At 48.9% G+C, this 16,076-nt stretch overlaps 1 protein-coding gene and 1 pseudogene across 1 annotated transcript in view; both read left to right on the plus strand.

Moving 5' to 3' along the window:
• LOC134983363 (uncharacterized) overlaps window positions 1–16,076 on the plus strand; it is a 163,209-nt gene that overhangs the window by 135,551 nt on the left and 11,582 nt on the right. Inside the window, exons 5-7 of the mRNA XM_063949067.1 lie at window positions 9,346–9,540; window positions 10,403–11,410; window positions 15,690–15,805. Of these exons, the coding sequence (XP_063805137.1) occupies window positions 9,346–9,540; window positions 10,403–11,410; window positions 15,690–15,805 (1,319 nt within the window). The remainder of the gene's footprint in view (window positions 1–9,345; window positions 9,541–10,402; window positions 11,411–15,689; window positions 15,806–16,076) is intronic.
• On the plus strand, window positions 11,927–12,046 carry LOC134983373 (5S ribosomal RNA; annotated as a pseudogene).

Genomic DNA, 16,076 nt, shown 5'->3' on the forward strand with positions numbered 1-16,076 from the left:
TATGTATGGTGGTGGCGGGGCTGTGGCAATCAATTTTCTGTTAGGGCCAGCCCCCGCCGCCAGAGCCAAACCTCTCTGTATCTCACCCTCCTGGTGCCATAACTGTAAATAATCATGATGCTGAATTCGTCTCTTTGTTGATTTTATGAGACATAACCTCCTCCTTAAATTTTGTAACACTTCTGGACTGAAGCTACCTATTCTTGGGAATTTCTCCCTGTCTTGTTCAGTCATTCTCTCCCATTCATCACATAAAACCTCTGTGTGACTTCCGTATTTTTCACACATGATGTACCTTGCCGACCCGACTGGTCGGTTCTCTGAATCAACCCGAACCGAGGTTGATCGCCCCCTACCTGAACAATTGGCCCCCATAATCTGCAGGTGTTGCTTACTACTCCTTTGATCTTTATATCACGGTCTTCAGCGAACCCTTACAGCAAACCAAATTATTCAAAATAGGCCGGCGGTGGCGGTTTACCGAGTACCCCACTCACTCGCCCACCTCGACCAATACGACCTGATCACACCGATATGGTGCTGGCGTACTCGATACAGGGCCCTACCAAAAAAAACCTTCTGTTTACTGGAACGTATGAGGGTTACCCGAAGGACACTTACTCTTTCCAGTAAAGGTGGGGTTGTTAGATAGTTCCTGAGTGACCAGCGAACTTCCCTTCAAAAAATAAAAAATTACACAAATCACGTCAGAATGTACAAATAGCGTTTGTGACCACTTTACTCTAATGGTATTAGGTCAAATTACTAACTACTGCACACAATTACGTGCGGTACAATCGCTCAGTACACAAGCACTACCTGTTATGTACTGAGAGATTAATGGAATCGACAATTGCGGCTGCGAATTCCTTCAGCCAGAGCTTCCAATGGCCTATATGGGTTTTAGCACCAACCCCCGGGGTTGTGCTTCTTGTACCTTTATAGCGGACCTTCTTGTCCCTTATGACCTCCTGGTCTTGTTTGTGACCTCCTGGTCTTGTTACCTTGTGGTCCGCTATACTCTAATGCTCAAATATTATTTAACCAAGGATGCCTCCCTAGCCACCGTATATGTCACTTACACGTATGTCCTTTACGAGTACCCGATTTCTTTTTGGTTCAACCTCTAAGTTATATAAACTTATGTGATAAAAACACACTCACTCAACACATGTACACTTTCGTTTCTATATCTATTTCTGCGCAGAAATTTTTCTTTAGCCCAGCTGTGTTACCAATTAGGAGCAGGATCTGTTAAACTAAATTTCAGATTTTCCAAAAATAGATTTGCGTTATTTACCGCGTCGCGTTATCTACCGCTGTGCGTTACTTATCGCCTTATCACAACTTGAGCTACGTGGGCGTAACCGGACGCTACGTTGCGTAATGTACGCTGCGTGCGTCTGCCTTTGGATTGCGTACGCTAGTCTTTGTTAGAGACACGTGTACGCAAAACAAAGATCCACCGTAACACAATTTCTACTTTTATCAATGTAGATGATCCCTGATCATCTACCGCACACCACACTGACTGCCTTATCTCCCAGACAAGCCGTGTGTTGGTCTATACTTTAACTATTACCTCTACTATGAAACAACAGCAAATCTCCTTTAGCACTTTCTATCAACTAAAAAACTGGCAAACAGGATAGTGATATACGAAAAATAAAATACACAGATGGAAAAGAAATGCAGATATATATGTATATGTATGCGTGCGTATATACGCAAGACAGAAGAAAAATAAACAGTTTTAAAAGACCCAAGCGTTTTGTTCTTACTTCCGGTTCCCGGATTCCTTCAGCACTCTTTATCTAAGCGAAGCAGACGCTTATCCCGTCAGCACTGCGAGACAACCTCCCACCCTTTGCTGGGGGATAATGTCTGCTGATCTACCTAGTGCAGATATGAGAAGGACAGGACGAGCCCCCAATTGACAATGCTAAATTCTTTTGTCGTATAAACAACCCTTAATGAAGTCTAAGAACACTGTACGCTGTTTACTTAAGAAGTACCGTAAGGGTACGCTAGTTGCGTAACGATCGCTCAGCTGTGGGCGAGACGCTCAAGCGTCACGTTCGCTCACGGCCCAGTGATCACAGGACAGCACGTTATTGGCTATGACTAGAGTAATGATTCGCTATGGCGTAGCGGACGCTCGAGACCACGAGGAGATCACCAGCGGCGCAGACGCTCACAACGCTATACCTTTTATCAATGAAATACACAGAATACCTTAATGTGAATACAGGGTGTAAGTGCAACCTTGTGTAACCTGATTAACTACAAAGCTGCTTGAGCGTCTCCGACGCTCATGTGAACACTTAAAACTATAGGAAATACACAGATACTGGTTTAGGGTCCAAAGCCTATTAACTGTATTATATCTAATATACTTGTAAAAGAGAATAACAGTACAAATGATACACTACAATATAACAGATACTTCCTAACCAAAATACAATACTATCTAATACAATATAATACTAGTCTAGTGGAGATGTGAGAGAAAAGAGAAGGGAGAGAGAGAGAGAAATGGAGAGAGATGAGAGAAATTGGCTCACAGTAAGACAATGATTACGGAGAGAAACTTACGCACAAAGGGTATGATCGCATGCGCCTCGATATCCAGCTCCCGATTATCAGCAAGAAAACCGTTGATGAGAGTGAAGTTGGATATGGTCGGCCTGCCTATTTATGCCCCACACACAATGCAATCTCATAGTCCCTACAATCCCATTGTCCATTGGACGAAGGAATTCGGCCCTGCATCATAACAAAAGGTCATAGGTTGATTCATACAGGTGGGCTGTGACGATTTCCAACAGCTCAGGTGGGTGGGAAACTGGGTTTCCCGCCGCATACCTGAGTATGAGTAAATAATAGAAATGGACATAAACTTCTTATGTCCATAACTATCCGCACGAGCGATTAATACGCTCCAAACCAACACCGGAATATTGTTAATTGAATACTCTTCCGATGGGTACCAAACACTGCTGTATGACTCCTGTTAGACCCTTCGTACAATACAAAGAGGGATTCCTCCGTTCAGGGACATTCTATATTAACCAAACTTTCAGAAACTATCAAAGGGATCATGATCTATAAACTACATTAATTATGAAAATGTGTAACGAATGAGTCGCACGCTATGACTACATACCCCTTACCGCAAATACGCATACCGAGTGCGAGCGAGTGCACACAGTAGCGGGTATGCGCCTTCACGGGAAAGCGCACGCATGCGCAGCGCGTACCAAGGTGAGGTGCAAATATGGCAATGTGTATAGAAACATTTTTCTGACTTTGACAATATATTTATACATTATTAATTGTTAATTATTTTTAGGCTAGTTCATGCACTGTACTTTTATGTGGTTGATATAACCATATTTTAATAAAAAATACTTATTGGATTCATCCTGCGCTCCCATTTTTTCTTTTTTCACATTCATTTTGATCCATTGTTGGGGCAGCCCGCCCACAACTGGTGAGCAGCCGTCTGAATCCAACTAGATATAGTGTGTGTACTGTAGAGCGCCAATCTTTTGTATTCAATTTTGGGCTCCGCAGGAGACTGGGCACTCTAAAGAAAGATTTAGTACTATCTGGTGTGCACTGGCTCCTTCCTCTATGCCCCTCCTCCAGACCTCAGTTAAGGAAACTGTGCCCGGAAGAGCAAACATTATAAGGAAAGGATTTTGGAATCCCGGGTAAGACTCATACCAGCCACACCAATCACACCGTATAACTTGTGATATCCAGTCAACAGTATGAACAACAACAGGGCATCAAACAATGGATGCCAACATAACATAACCCTTTATTAAGCAATAACTATATACACGTATTGCAGAAAGTTTGCACTAGGGACGGGCGCCCAGCATCCACTACGGACTACGAGAAATAGATTTACCGGTAAGTAAAATCTTATTTTCTCTGACGTCCTAGTGGATGCTGGGGACTCCGTAAGGACCATGGGGATTATACCAAAGCTCCCAAACGGGCGGGAGAGTGCGGATGACTCTGCAGGACCGAATGGGCAAACACAAGGTCCTCCTCAGCAAGGGTATCAAACTTGTAGAATTTTGCAAATGTGTTTGAACCCGACCAAGTAGCAGCTCGGCAAAGCTGTAATGCCAAGACCCCTCGGGCAGCCGCCGGAGAAGAGCCCACCTTCCTTGTGGAATGGGCTTTCACTGATTGTGGATGCGGCAATCCAGCCGCAGAATGAGCCTGCTGAATCGTGTTACAAATCCAGCGGGCAATGGTTTGCTTTGAAGCAGGAGCACCCAGCTTGTTGGGGGCATACAGGATAAACAGCGAGTCAGTTTTTCTGACACCAGCCGTCCTGGCTACATAAATCTTCAAAGCCCTGACTACGTCAAGCAACTTGGAATCCTCCAAGTCACTAGCAGTCGCAGGCACCACTATAGGTTGGTTCAAATGATAAGATGACACCACCTTTGGCAGAAATTGTGGATGAGTCCGTAATTCTGCCCTATCCATATGGAAAACCAGACTGGGGCTTTTACACGACAAAGCCGCCAATTCTGACACACGCCTAGTCGAAGCTAAGGCCAATAGCATGACCACTTTCCACGTGAGATACTTCAGCTCCACGGTCTTAAGTGGCTCAAACCAGTGGGATTTAAGGAAACCCAACACCACGTTGAGATCCCAAGGTGCCACTGGTGGCACAAAAGGGGGCTGAATATGCAGCACTCCCTTAACAAACGTCTGAACTTCAGGAAGAGAAGCCAGTTCCTTTTGAAAGAAAATAGATAGGGCCGAAATCTGGACCTTTATGGATCCCAACTTCAAGCCCATAGTCACTCCAGACTGTAGAAAGTGCAGAAACCTGCCCAGCTGGAATTACTCTGTAGGGGCCTTCCTGGCCTCACACCAAGCAACATATTTTCGCCATATGCGGTGATAATGCTTTGCTGTCACGTCCTTCCTAGCCTTTATCAGCGTAGGAATAACTTCATCCGGAATGCCTTTTTCCGCTAGGATCCGGTGTTCAACCGCCATGCTGTCAAACGCAGCCGCGGTAAGTCTTGGAACAGCCAGGGTCCCTACTGCAACAGGTCCTGTCTGAGAGGCAGAGGCCATGGATCCTCTGTGAGCATTTCTTGCAGTTCCGGGTACCAAGTCCTTCTTGGCCAATCCGGAACAATGAGTATTGTCCTCACTCCTCTTCTTCTTACGATTCTCAGCACCTTGGGTATGAGAGGAAGAGGAGGTAACACATAGACCGACTGGAACACCCATGGTGTTACCAGTGCGTCTACAGCTATCGCCTGAGGGTCTCTTGACCTGGCGCACTATCTTTGTAGTTTTTTGTTGAGGCGGGATGCCATCATGTCTACCTGTGGCAGTTCCCACCGACCTACAATCTGCGCAAAGACTTCTTGATGAAGTCCCCACTCTCCGGGTGGAGGTCGTGCCTGCTGAGGAAGTCTGCCTGCCAGTTGTCCACTCCCGGAATGAACACTGCTGACAGTGCTTGCACGTGATTCTCCGCCCACCGGAGAATCCTTGTAGCTTCCGCCATCGCGACTCTGCTTCTTGTGCCGCCCTGGCAGTTTACATGAGCCACCGCGGTGATGTTGTCTGACTGAATCAGCACCGGTTGGTTGCAAAGCAGGGGCTCCGCTTGACTCAGGGCATTGTATATGGCCCTTAGTTCCAGGATATTTATGTGCAGACAAGCCTCCTGACTTGACCACAACCCTTAGAAGTTTTTTCCTTGAGTGACTGCCCCCCAACTTCGGAGGCTCGCCTCCGTGGTCACCAGGACCCAGTCCTGTATGCCGATCCTGCGGCCCTTGAGAAGGTGAGCACTCTGTAGCCACCACAGAAGAGACACCTTGGCCCTGGGGGACAGGGTGATCAGCCGATGCATCTGAAGATGCGATCCGGACCATTTGTCCAACAGATCCCATTAAAAGATCCTCGCGTGGAACCTGCCGAAGGGAATGGCTTCGTACGATGCCACCATCTTTCCCAGGACTCGCGTGCAGTGATGCACCGACACCTGTTTCGGATTAAAGAGGCCTCTGATTAGAGTTACCAGCTCTTGAGCCTTCTCCACCGGGAGAAACACCTTCTTCTGGGCTGTGTCCAGAATCATGCCCAGAAAGGGCAGACGCGTCGTAGGAATCAGCTGCGACTTTGGGATATTCAGAATCCAGCCGTGCTGTCGCAACACTTCCTGAGTGCGCTCTACGCTGATCAGCAACTGCTCTCTGGACCTCGCCTTTATGAGATGGTCCAAGTATGGGATAACTGTGACTCCTTGCTTTCTCAGGATCACCATCATTTCTGCCATTACCTTGGTAAATATTCTCTGTGCCGTGGAGAGCCCAAGCGGCAACGTCTGGGATTGGTAATGACAGTACTGTACCACAAATCTGAGGTACTCCTGATGAAGCGGATAAATGGGGACATGCAAGTAAGCAATCCCCCTCTTCCAGGCTTGCAATGACTGCTCTGAGCGATTCCATTTTGAACTTGAATCTTTTCAGATAAATGTTCACGGACTTTAAATTTAATATGGGTCTAACCGAACCGTCCGGTTTCGGTACCACAAACATTGTGGAATAGTATCCCTTCCCCTGTTGAAGAAGGGGAACCTTTACCACCACCTGCTGGAGAAACAGCTTGTGAATTGCCGCTACCACTACTTCCCTTTCTATGGGGGAAGTTGGCAGGGCCGATTTGAGGTAACGGTGAGGAGGCAACACTTCTAATTCCAGCTTTTATCCCTGAGACACAATCTGTATAGCCCAGGGATCCACCTGTGAGCGAACTCACTGGTGGCTGAAATGTCGGAGACGCGCCCCCTCCGCTCCTGGCTCCACCTGTGGAGCCCCAGCATCATGCAGTGGATTTAGTGGAAGCCGGGTAGGACTTCTGTTCCTGGGAACTAGCTGTAAGGTGCAGATTTTTTCCTCTACCCCTGCCTCTGGCAAAAAAGGAAGCACCTTCTTGCTTCTTTGCGAGCGAAAGGACTGCATTTGGTAATACGGTGCTTTCTTAGGTTGTGAGGGAATATATGGCAAAAAGTTTGACTTCCCAGCAGTAGTTGTGGAAACCATGTCCGAGAGACCGTCCCCAAACAATTCCTCACCCTTGTAAGGTAACACCTCCATGTGTTTTTTGGAGTCGGCATCACCTGTCCATTGCAGAGTCCACAGGACCCTCCTGGCAGCAATTGACATTGCATTAATTCTAGAGCCCAGTAGGCAAATGTCCCTCTGGGCATCCCTCATATATAGGACAGTGTCTTTTATATGCCCCAGGGTCAGTAAAATGGTATCCTTGTCTAAGGTATCCAGCTCCTCAGACAGATTATCTGTCCATGCTGCAACAGCACTACACATCCAGACTTCAGGATACCTTCCTGCTTTCTATCCACAGGATCCTTTAGGGCAGCCGTATCCTGTGACGGCAGGGCCACCTTCTTAGATAAGCGTGTCAGAGTTTTATCTACCCTAGGGGAGGATTCCCAGCGCACCCTGTCCGCTGGCGGGAAAGGATACGCCATAAGTAACCTTTTGGAAATCAGGACTTTTTTAACAGGGGAATTCCACGCTCTTTCACATAATTCATTCAACTCACGTGAAGGGGGAAAAGTCACTTCTTGCTTTTTCTCCCCATACATATAAACCCTCTTGACAGGGACAGGGTTTTCCTCTGAAATGTGTAAAACATCCTTCATTCCTATAATCATGTAGCGGATGGCTTTAGTAATTTTAGGCTGCAATTTTGCATCATTGTCATCGACACTGGAGTCAGAATCCGTGTCGATATCTGTGTCAACCATTTTGGATAGTGGGCGCTTCTGAGACCCTGAGGGCCTCTGCGCTGTAGGATCAGGCATGGTCTGAGACCCTGACTGTCCCAAAGCATCAGCTTTATCCAACCTTTTATGTAAGGAGTTTACATTATCATTTAACACCTTCCACATATCCATCCAATCAGGTGTCGGCCCCGTCGGGGGCGACACCACATTTGTTTGCACTTGTTCTGCCTCCACGTATCCTTCCTCATCAAATATGTCGACACAGGCGTACCGACACACCGCACACATACAGGGAACGCTCTGACTGAGGACAGGACCCCACAAAGGCTTTTGGGGAGACAGAGAGAGAGTATGCCAGCACACACCCCAGCGCTATATAACCCAGGAACTTAGTGTTTACCCAGTAGCTGCTGTATTATGATTAATGCGCCTAAATTTATGTGGCCCCCCCCCCCCCCCCCCCCTCTCTTTTTTACCCTTCTACCGTGATTCTGCAGGGGAGAGCCTGGGGAGCTTCCTCTCAGCGGAGCTGTGGAAGGAAAATGGCGCTGGTGAGTGCTGAGGAAGAAGCCCCCCCCCCCCCTCAGCGGCGGGTTTCTGTCCCGCGATTTTGTGTAAAAATACTGGCGGGGGCTCATGCATATATACAGTGCCCAGCTGTGTATATGCAGCTTTTGCCAGGAGGTATCAATTGCTGCCCAGGGCGCCCGCCCCTGCGCCCTACAGTGACCGGAGTGTGTGGGTTAGTATGGGCGCAATGGCGCATAGCTGCAGTGCTGTGCGCTACCTCATATGAAGACAGGAGTCTTCTGCCGCCGATTTTGACGTCTTCTTGCTTCACCCGCTGGCTTCCGTCTTCTGGCTCTGCGAGGGGGACGGCGGCGCGGCTCCGGAAACGGACGACAAGGTCAGGTCCTGTGTTCGATCCCTCGGGAGCTAATGGTGTCCAGTAGCCTAAGAAGCGCAACCTAGCCGCAGTTAGTATGTTTGCTTCTCTCCCCTCAGTCCCACGTAGCAGAGAGTCTGTTGCCAGCAGAAGCTCTCTGAAAAGAAAAAATCTAACTAAAATACTTTCTTATTAGCAAGCTCAGGAGAGCTCACTAAAAGCACCCAGCTCTGTCCGGGCACATATTCTAACTGGAGGAGGGGCATAGAGGGAGGAGCCAGTGCACACCAGATAGTACTAAATCTTTCTTTAGAGTGCCCAGTCTCCTGCGGAGCCCGTCTATTCCCCATGGTCCTTACGGAGTCCCCAGCATCCACTAGGACGTCAGAGAAAATTTATATAAACTACTAAATAAGTGTCCTGACGGGGGGGGCGTGGCCTGGCTAGCAAGCCGAGAAGAGGTGAAGTGTGTGTGCTCCTGTAGGTTTGGGCCTTCTATCACCTATAAAATATACTTCACAGGTCACCACACACCTCTAAATGAGTATACCGGCTCCCTGTTCCAGCTAGTACCAGAGGGTGTCGGTTGCGGAGCCGGGGAGCCCTTGTCAGGGCTCCTGCAGGTTGCGGCCTTCCCCTCCATAAGAAGCCGGGGTCTGTGGTGCGGCCTCCCACCCCACCGGAAGTGAGGCTGATCGGGACTGCCGTCCGGGAAGACCGGGAAGACGAGCCCATACGCCGGACCGACGGAAAGCGATATCCTCAGCAGCCATCGGGACCGTGTGACCTGCATGATCCCTGCAGCAGCCATCGGGATCGTGTGCGGAGGCGGCTCAGTACGGTGGGTGAGTCCCCCCCTTACCGGTGCACACCAGCGCAGCATCGGGGCTCTTCCCTCCCTCTCCCCGCAGCCCGTGCCTATACCGCTTCACCTGCTGTAACCTGCTCCGTGCCGCGGACCCGAGAAGCGGTCCCCGGAGCTCCCGCGAGACACGGCCTAGCGGTGGGCCTCAGACCGGGACCTCGATTGCGGGGCCGGATCCGCGGATAGATTTTGCGGCCTCTGACACCGCTCCTGATTGCTCGGCTGGCGGCTACATACCTAGAAGAGGCCCTATTACCTCTACCTCTTCATCGCACCGAACACAAAATAGTGCCACACGGCAAGAGTGCGTGAAGCCCGGCGGCCATCTTGAAAACGCCGCTGGGGGATTGGGTTCCCAGCACCCCTCAGAACCCCCGCCTAGACCCCCGTGCCCAGTACCTCGGCACTGCTGCTCACTACGCCAAATTGTGAGGGGGGAAAACCTGATGTGCAGCGACCACTTCACCCTGCAATTGCCCTCTCTCCTTTAATATACCCTACCAAGGCTAAATTGTGCTCCCACGGGCTGGTGCTACCTCGGAGGGGCTATAATACCCTACAAGACGAGACCTCTCAAAGCCCACCGCGGGAGCCCTCCCTTTCCCCCTCACATATAACAGCTACGGGGCCTTGGGTGACCCTAACGGACATCTCGGCCTCCAGAGGATTCCAACTTTTCCGTGGGCCGGGAGCATACACCCACTGCGTTGGGGCCTGATTAACACCTACACATCATAGTGCACCCGACTGAACCTTCCTGATCACCATCTGTGAAACGTCTATCATGTGATCTCGATACGTTATGCACCCGATCCCGTGTGTGACTCTAATGCTATAGGAGCTACCCCGCCCAGGTGTGGACTACCATATTACCTCACGTCTTTCTGCCACTATGCCTAAAGGGGGTAAAAAATCGAACACCCACAACCTGGTGGGCTACTTCAAGAATTCTGCTCCACCGTCCACCAGGAAAACTTCCTCGACTCCTCCTGCTTCAGCGACGTCTGATCGAGACTCAGATGAAGACTCTTCCTCCACCCCCGCTACAAAAGCGGACGTCGCCCTTCTCCTGTCCGAAATGCGCAATATTAAAAAATCAATACGTGCGGAGGTACAGGAGGCTATCTCAGGTCTGAAAACAGATGTGGACAGTCTGGGCTCCAGGGTCGATGCTATCGAACGGAAACAAGAGGAGCTTATCGCTTTCCAACAAGAATCAGAACAGGAGATAACCCAAATGCGTACAGACGTTATGCTATTAGCGGATAAACAAGAAGATTTGGACAACAGAGGGCGTCGGAACAATCTTAGAATCCGTAACGTCCCCGAGACGGTGGAACAAAACCACCTCACGGACTATCTACTCCGCCTCTTCCGCTCACTTGCTCCCTCCATCCCGGATGACATGCTACTCCTTGACAGGGCTCACAGGGCCCTACGTCCTAGATCCCAAGATGCTAAAATACCGAGAGACGTAATCCTGCGTTTTCACTACTTTGTGGTCAAAGACCAAGTTTACGCGAAAGCCCGGAGGTCCTCGACTATCCATTTTGAAGGCTCTGATCTCGCGATCTTCCAGGACCTGTCGCCAGTCACGTTAAATAGAAGGAGGGAGCTAAAGGACATAACCAAAACCCTGAGAGACAACAACATCAGATATAGGTGGGGCTTCCCTTTTGCCCTCCAAGTCAAGGCAGATGGCAAATTCCTCTCCGCCAGATCCCCCGACGAGGCCCTTCAGCTTCTCCACCGACTGAACATCTCCGGCCCCCAGACCACTCCTCAAAGCTCTCTACCAGTCAACACCTCCCCTTCCCTCACAGCCCCATCCCCAAATTGGACCACCGTCGGATCTACTTCTCATGCCTCTCTAGATACATGATCCAACATTAGTGGTTCTTCCTACAAGGACTTGACGATTGTATTAGCCTTCTAAAGGTCCTTAGGGTATCTCTTTGAGCCATGTTGAGATCCCCGAAGGGCGTGGGGCCCTCGGGCTAGTTACGGTTAACCGTTTATTGCCTTACTAAGTTTACCGTGTGGGGGCCGGGTCGGGCCCTCGGGGCCGGGGCTCTATGCGGGCGGCCGCGTGGGCTCAGGTCCCGGGTGACCCGACTGATTCGGGCCCTCTCTATCTATTTCAATTAACTGGTGTATAGTACAATACAAATAAGGAAGAATTCACTGTGATTGGATATTTATGGCTTTGATACTTTCTTGCCATATAATTGTCATATCCAATCTGCACTTTTTGAGCCTGCCGTCTAAATGTGTGTCTGTCCCCCTTTTTCATTTTTCTTGTTGAAAATATGAACGATTTCATTTCTAATACAAAGTGACACATGTAAGGGCTAGCTTAAGAAATTGCGGACATACCCCACTGGAGATGCCCAATCTCTTCCGATCTTGGAAGTTAAGCAGTGGAGGGCCGGACCAGTACTCTGATGGGAGACCACCTTGGAACATCCTTGTACTGAAAATAAATTTTGCTGCCCAAGTCTAAGTCACAGATGGGTACTCGGATTCATATGACCCATGATTTAATTCCCTGCAACTACTTTTTCCATTTGGGATTTTTGCAGTATGAATGATGGTCATATATTATATTCATATATATTAATCTGACAGACACCATTGAGACTAGTAGGTGTCCCACCCTTTTTTTGTGAATTCTAAAGTTTGTCCGGCTTACATTATATTATAAGCAATTTTCGCTAATTATCCATTAAATTGACATAGATATTTTTGCACATAGTCTTGAATCACACAGAACTAGTTTTGAACTCCGATAATTCTATATTTTAATAGTAATTCAATAAAATCATGATTTTACCAGCCTAAGACATGTACACAACTTAGTTCCTCTGAGTTAGAGTGCTTCCAAACAAGAGTCTACTTCTTTTTCCATTTCTTTTTTGGTATTTTTCTCAATATATTTTTTGACTCATGGGAGCACCACTGAATGGTAACTATATTTAGTGCACCTTAGAAGATATACCATCTTATATGCACAGTTACCTTAATCTGAAGCAATTCTATAACATAAAATTCAGTTTCTCAGAGGACATTACTCAGATTACTTTTCGTACAAAAATTGTTGCTAGACCGGTGCGGCTCCCACAAACCCCCTTTTTTTGACCGTTGGAGATGTCCAAAGGGTCTGACTGCACTCCATTCACGGAAACCCTGGCGGAGGGATTCGTGTACAAGGCCTGAATCCCTGCAAGAAATTCCCCCTGAAAGCCAAAGTGAGCAAGGGTTTCGAACATGAAGGGCCACCCTATCCTGTCAAATGCTTTCTCCGCGTCCAGAGAGACCAAGAGAGCAGGAGTACGTGTTAGGTTGATGTAGTGAGCCAGACTAACAACACGTCTCGTGTTGTCTCGGGCTTGGCGGCCAGGGATAAATCCCACCTGGTCATTATGGACCAGGTGGGGTAAGACATTCAGTCGGAGGGCTAAGATTTTTGCGTAGATCTTGATATCCGTATTAAGTAGCGAGATAGGTCTGTAGTTCGCACAGTTGGATGTGTCTTTGCCATCTTTGGGAATAACTATAATCTTAGCCTCCAGAGCCGATTTGGAAAAAGAGGCTCCCTGTAAGACGGCATTGAAGAGGGTTGAGAGGTGGGGCGCCAGTTGGGGGAGAAAAGATTTGTAATAGGCGGCCGTGAAGCCGTCTGGACCAGGGGCCTTGTTAAGTTTTAGGGATTTGACAACGGTGGCAATTTCTTTGTCGGATATCTTTGAGTTCAGTTAGGCGGAGACCGATGAGCTCAGAGTAGGCAGGTGGCAGTGAGACAGGAAGGTGCGAATGGCCCCAAGAAAGTCCGGGCTTGACTGAGTGGTCCCATGGGCATTATACAACTTCTCGTAGAAGCGGGAAAAAGTGTCAGTGATATGTTTGGGGTCATTTGTTTTCTTACCAGAGGATGACTGGATAGACATTACGTTGTTCCTTGCGAGTTTAGCCCGAAGCCTAGAGGCTAAGAGCCGATCTGCCTTATCCCCTTTTTCATAAAAGAATTGATTGAGCCATTTTAAGCTGGTTTCCACCTTTGCCATCAGTAACATATTCAGTTCACCCCTGGCCGCAGACAGGGAAGAAAGGTCTGCTTCGGACCCTGTTTGTTTGTGTGTCAGTGAGAGGGAAGTTACCAGGTCCGAAAGCTCCCGAATGCGTCCGGATCTGGCCTTCTTATTATAAGATGAGGCATTGATCAGGCAACCCCGTATTACCGCCTTGTGAGCATCCCATAATAACATCGGGTTAACCGACGGAGATATGTTTGTCTCAAAATAATGGGAGATTTCGGTGGCTAAATGGGCTTTCGTTTGGGGGTTAAGAAGGAGTCTATCGTTTAACCTCCACACATGGTAGCGGCCGGGAGGATGCGGACCTGGGACATCCACAGTGACCGGTCCGTGGTCCGACCACGTGTTAGGATGAATGGAGGTGTCAAGGATACATTGAGCGGGCTCTGAGCTCAGAAAAATCATGTCCAATCTTGTGTAAACATCATATATGGGGGAATAGTATGTGTAGTCCTTAGCATTCGGTTCCTTCACTCTCCATGCGTCGAAAAGAAGGTGATGTGATAGTAGAAGGTTCAGAGCAGCTGCGTTACGCGTGTGAGAGGGGCGCATAGATCTGGGCAGGGGTTTCGATCTGTCTAGGGCACTGTCCAGAGTCACATTAAAGTCCCCCCCCAGTACCACGTTACCCCGTCTGTGCAGGGCTAAGAGGTTATTTAGGGAGTGGAAGAAAGGGGCCTGAAGTTGGTTTGGGGCATAAATATTTAAGAATGTGTAGGGGGACCCATTTAACAGCCCCACTAGAAGCAGGTATCTACCTTCAGGGTCCCTCAGTATTTCAGAGGGGATGAAATCCAAGTGTCTAGCAAAGAGTACTGAGACCCCCTTCTTCTTGCGTATGGGGTCGCAAGCATGGAAAGTGTTTGGGAAGGATTTTGACCTAAGTTCTGGATGTGACTTACCGGTAAAGTGGGTCTCCTGTAGAAATACGATGTCGCCTCTCAGTTGTTTAAGGGATTGAAATAAAAGAGAACGCTTACGTGGGCTATTCAAACCTTTCGTGTTCAGAGTAACTATTCTAAGAACCATGGTATAGGAGCGGAGCTCTCTTCACGTGGCAGCGCATCAGCGGAACCCTGAAAGAGACTGAGGAAAGAGAGGGGGAGAAGGACAGAAAAAGATGGGGAGAAAGAGTAGGAGAACAGATGAGGAACAGGCATGAATTAGTACCAATAACTAGAAGACAAATCAAATCCATTCTCGCTGGTCGGACCCAAGGAGGAAATAGACCCGCAGGTCCAGTTCGTCCGACGTCGACCCTGAGGGTCGAGCGGGGGGTGGATGGACCTAGCAGCTCAGAGAGGGGACCGGGTCCCGTGTGTGAACAAACTCGGTTAAAATTTACACATTGCCATTAGTATGCTAAGGGAGCTATAGGGGGGGGGGGGGGGAGGGGAGCAGAGGCGATGGGGTAAGGGTAAAACTTGGCATGGTAATCACATAACAACTGTAGTAACAGTAAAACTCGGTTGAAATAGATAGAGAGGGCCCGAATCAGTCGGGTCACCCGGGACCGGAGCCCACGCGGCCGCCCGCATAGAGCCCCGGCCCCGAGGGCCCGACCCGGCCCCCACACGGTAAACTTAGTAAGGCAATAAACGGTTAACCGTAACTAGCCCGAGGGCCCCACGCCCTTCGGGGATCTCAACATGGCTCAAAGAGATACCCTAAGGACCTTTAGAAGGCTAATACAATCGTCAAGTCCTTGTAGGAAGAACCACTAATGTTGGATCATGTATCTAGAGAGGCATGAGAAGTAGTTCCGACGGTGGTCCAATTTGGGGATGGGGCTGTGAGGGAAGGGGAGGTGTTGACTGGTAGAGAGCTTTGAGGAGTGGTCTGGGGGCCGGAGATGTTCAGTCGGTGGAGAAGCTGAAGGGCCTCGTCGGGGGATCTGGCGGAGAGGAATTTGCCATCTGCCTTGACTTGGAGGGCAAAAGGGAAGCCCCACCTATATCTGATGTTGTTGTCTCTCAGGGTTTTGGTTATGTCCTTTAGCTCCCTCCTTCTATTTAACGTGACTGGCGACAGGTCCTGGAAGATCGCGAGATCAGAGCCTTCAAAATGGATAGTCGAGGACCTCCGGGCTTTCGCGTAAACTTGGTCTTTGACCACAAAGTAGTGAAAACGCAGGATTACGTCTCTCGGTATTTTAGCATCTTGGGATCTAGGACGTAGGGCCCTGTGAGCCCTGTCAAGGAGTAGCATGTCATCCGGGATGGAGGGAGCAAGTGAGCGGAAGAGGCGGAGTAGATAGTCCGTGAGGTGGTTTTGTTCCACCGTCTCGGGGACGTTACGGATTCTAAGATTGTTCCGACGCCCTCTGTTGTCCAAATCTTCTTGTTTATCCGCTAATAGCATAACGTCTGTACGCATTTGGGTTATCTCCTGTTCTGATTCTTGTTGGAAAGCGATAAG

Source organism: Pseudophryne corroboree (assembly GCF_028390025.1).
Source record: "Pseudophryne corroboree isolate aPseCor3 chromosome 3 unlocalized genomic scaffold, aPseCor3.hap2 SUPER_3_unloc_13, whole genome shotgun sequence".
NCBI classification, from domain to species: Eukaryota; Metazoa; Chordata; class Amphibia; order Anura; family Myobatrachidae; genus Pseudophryne; species Pseudophryne corroboree.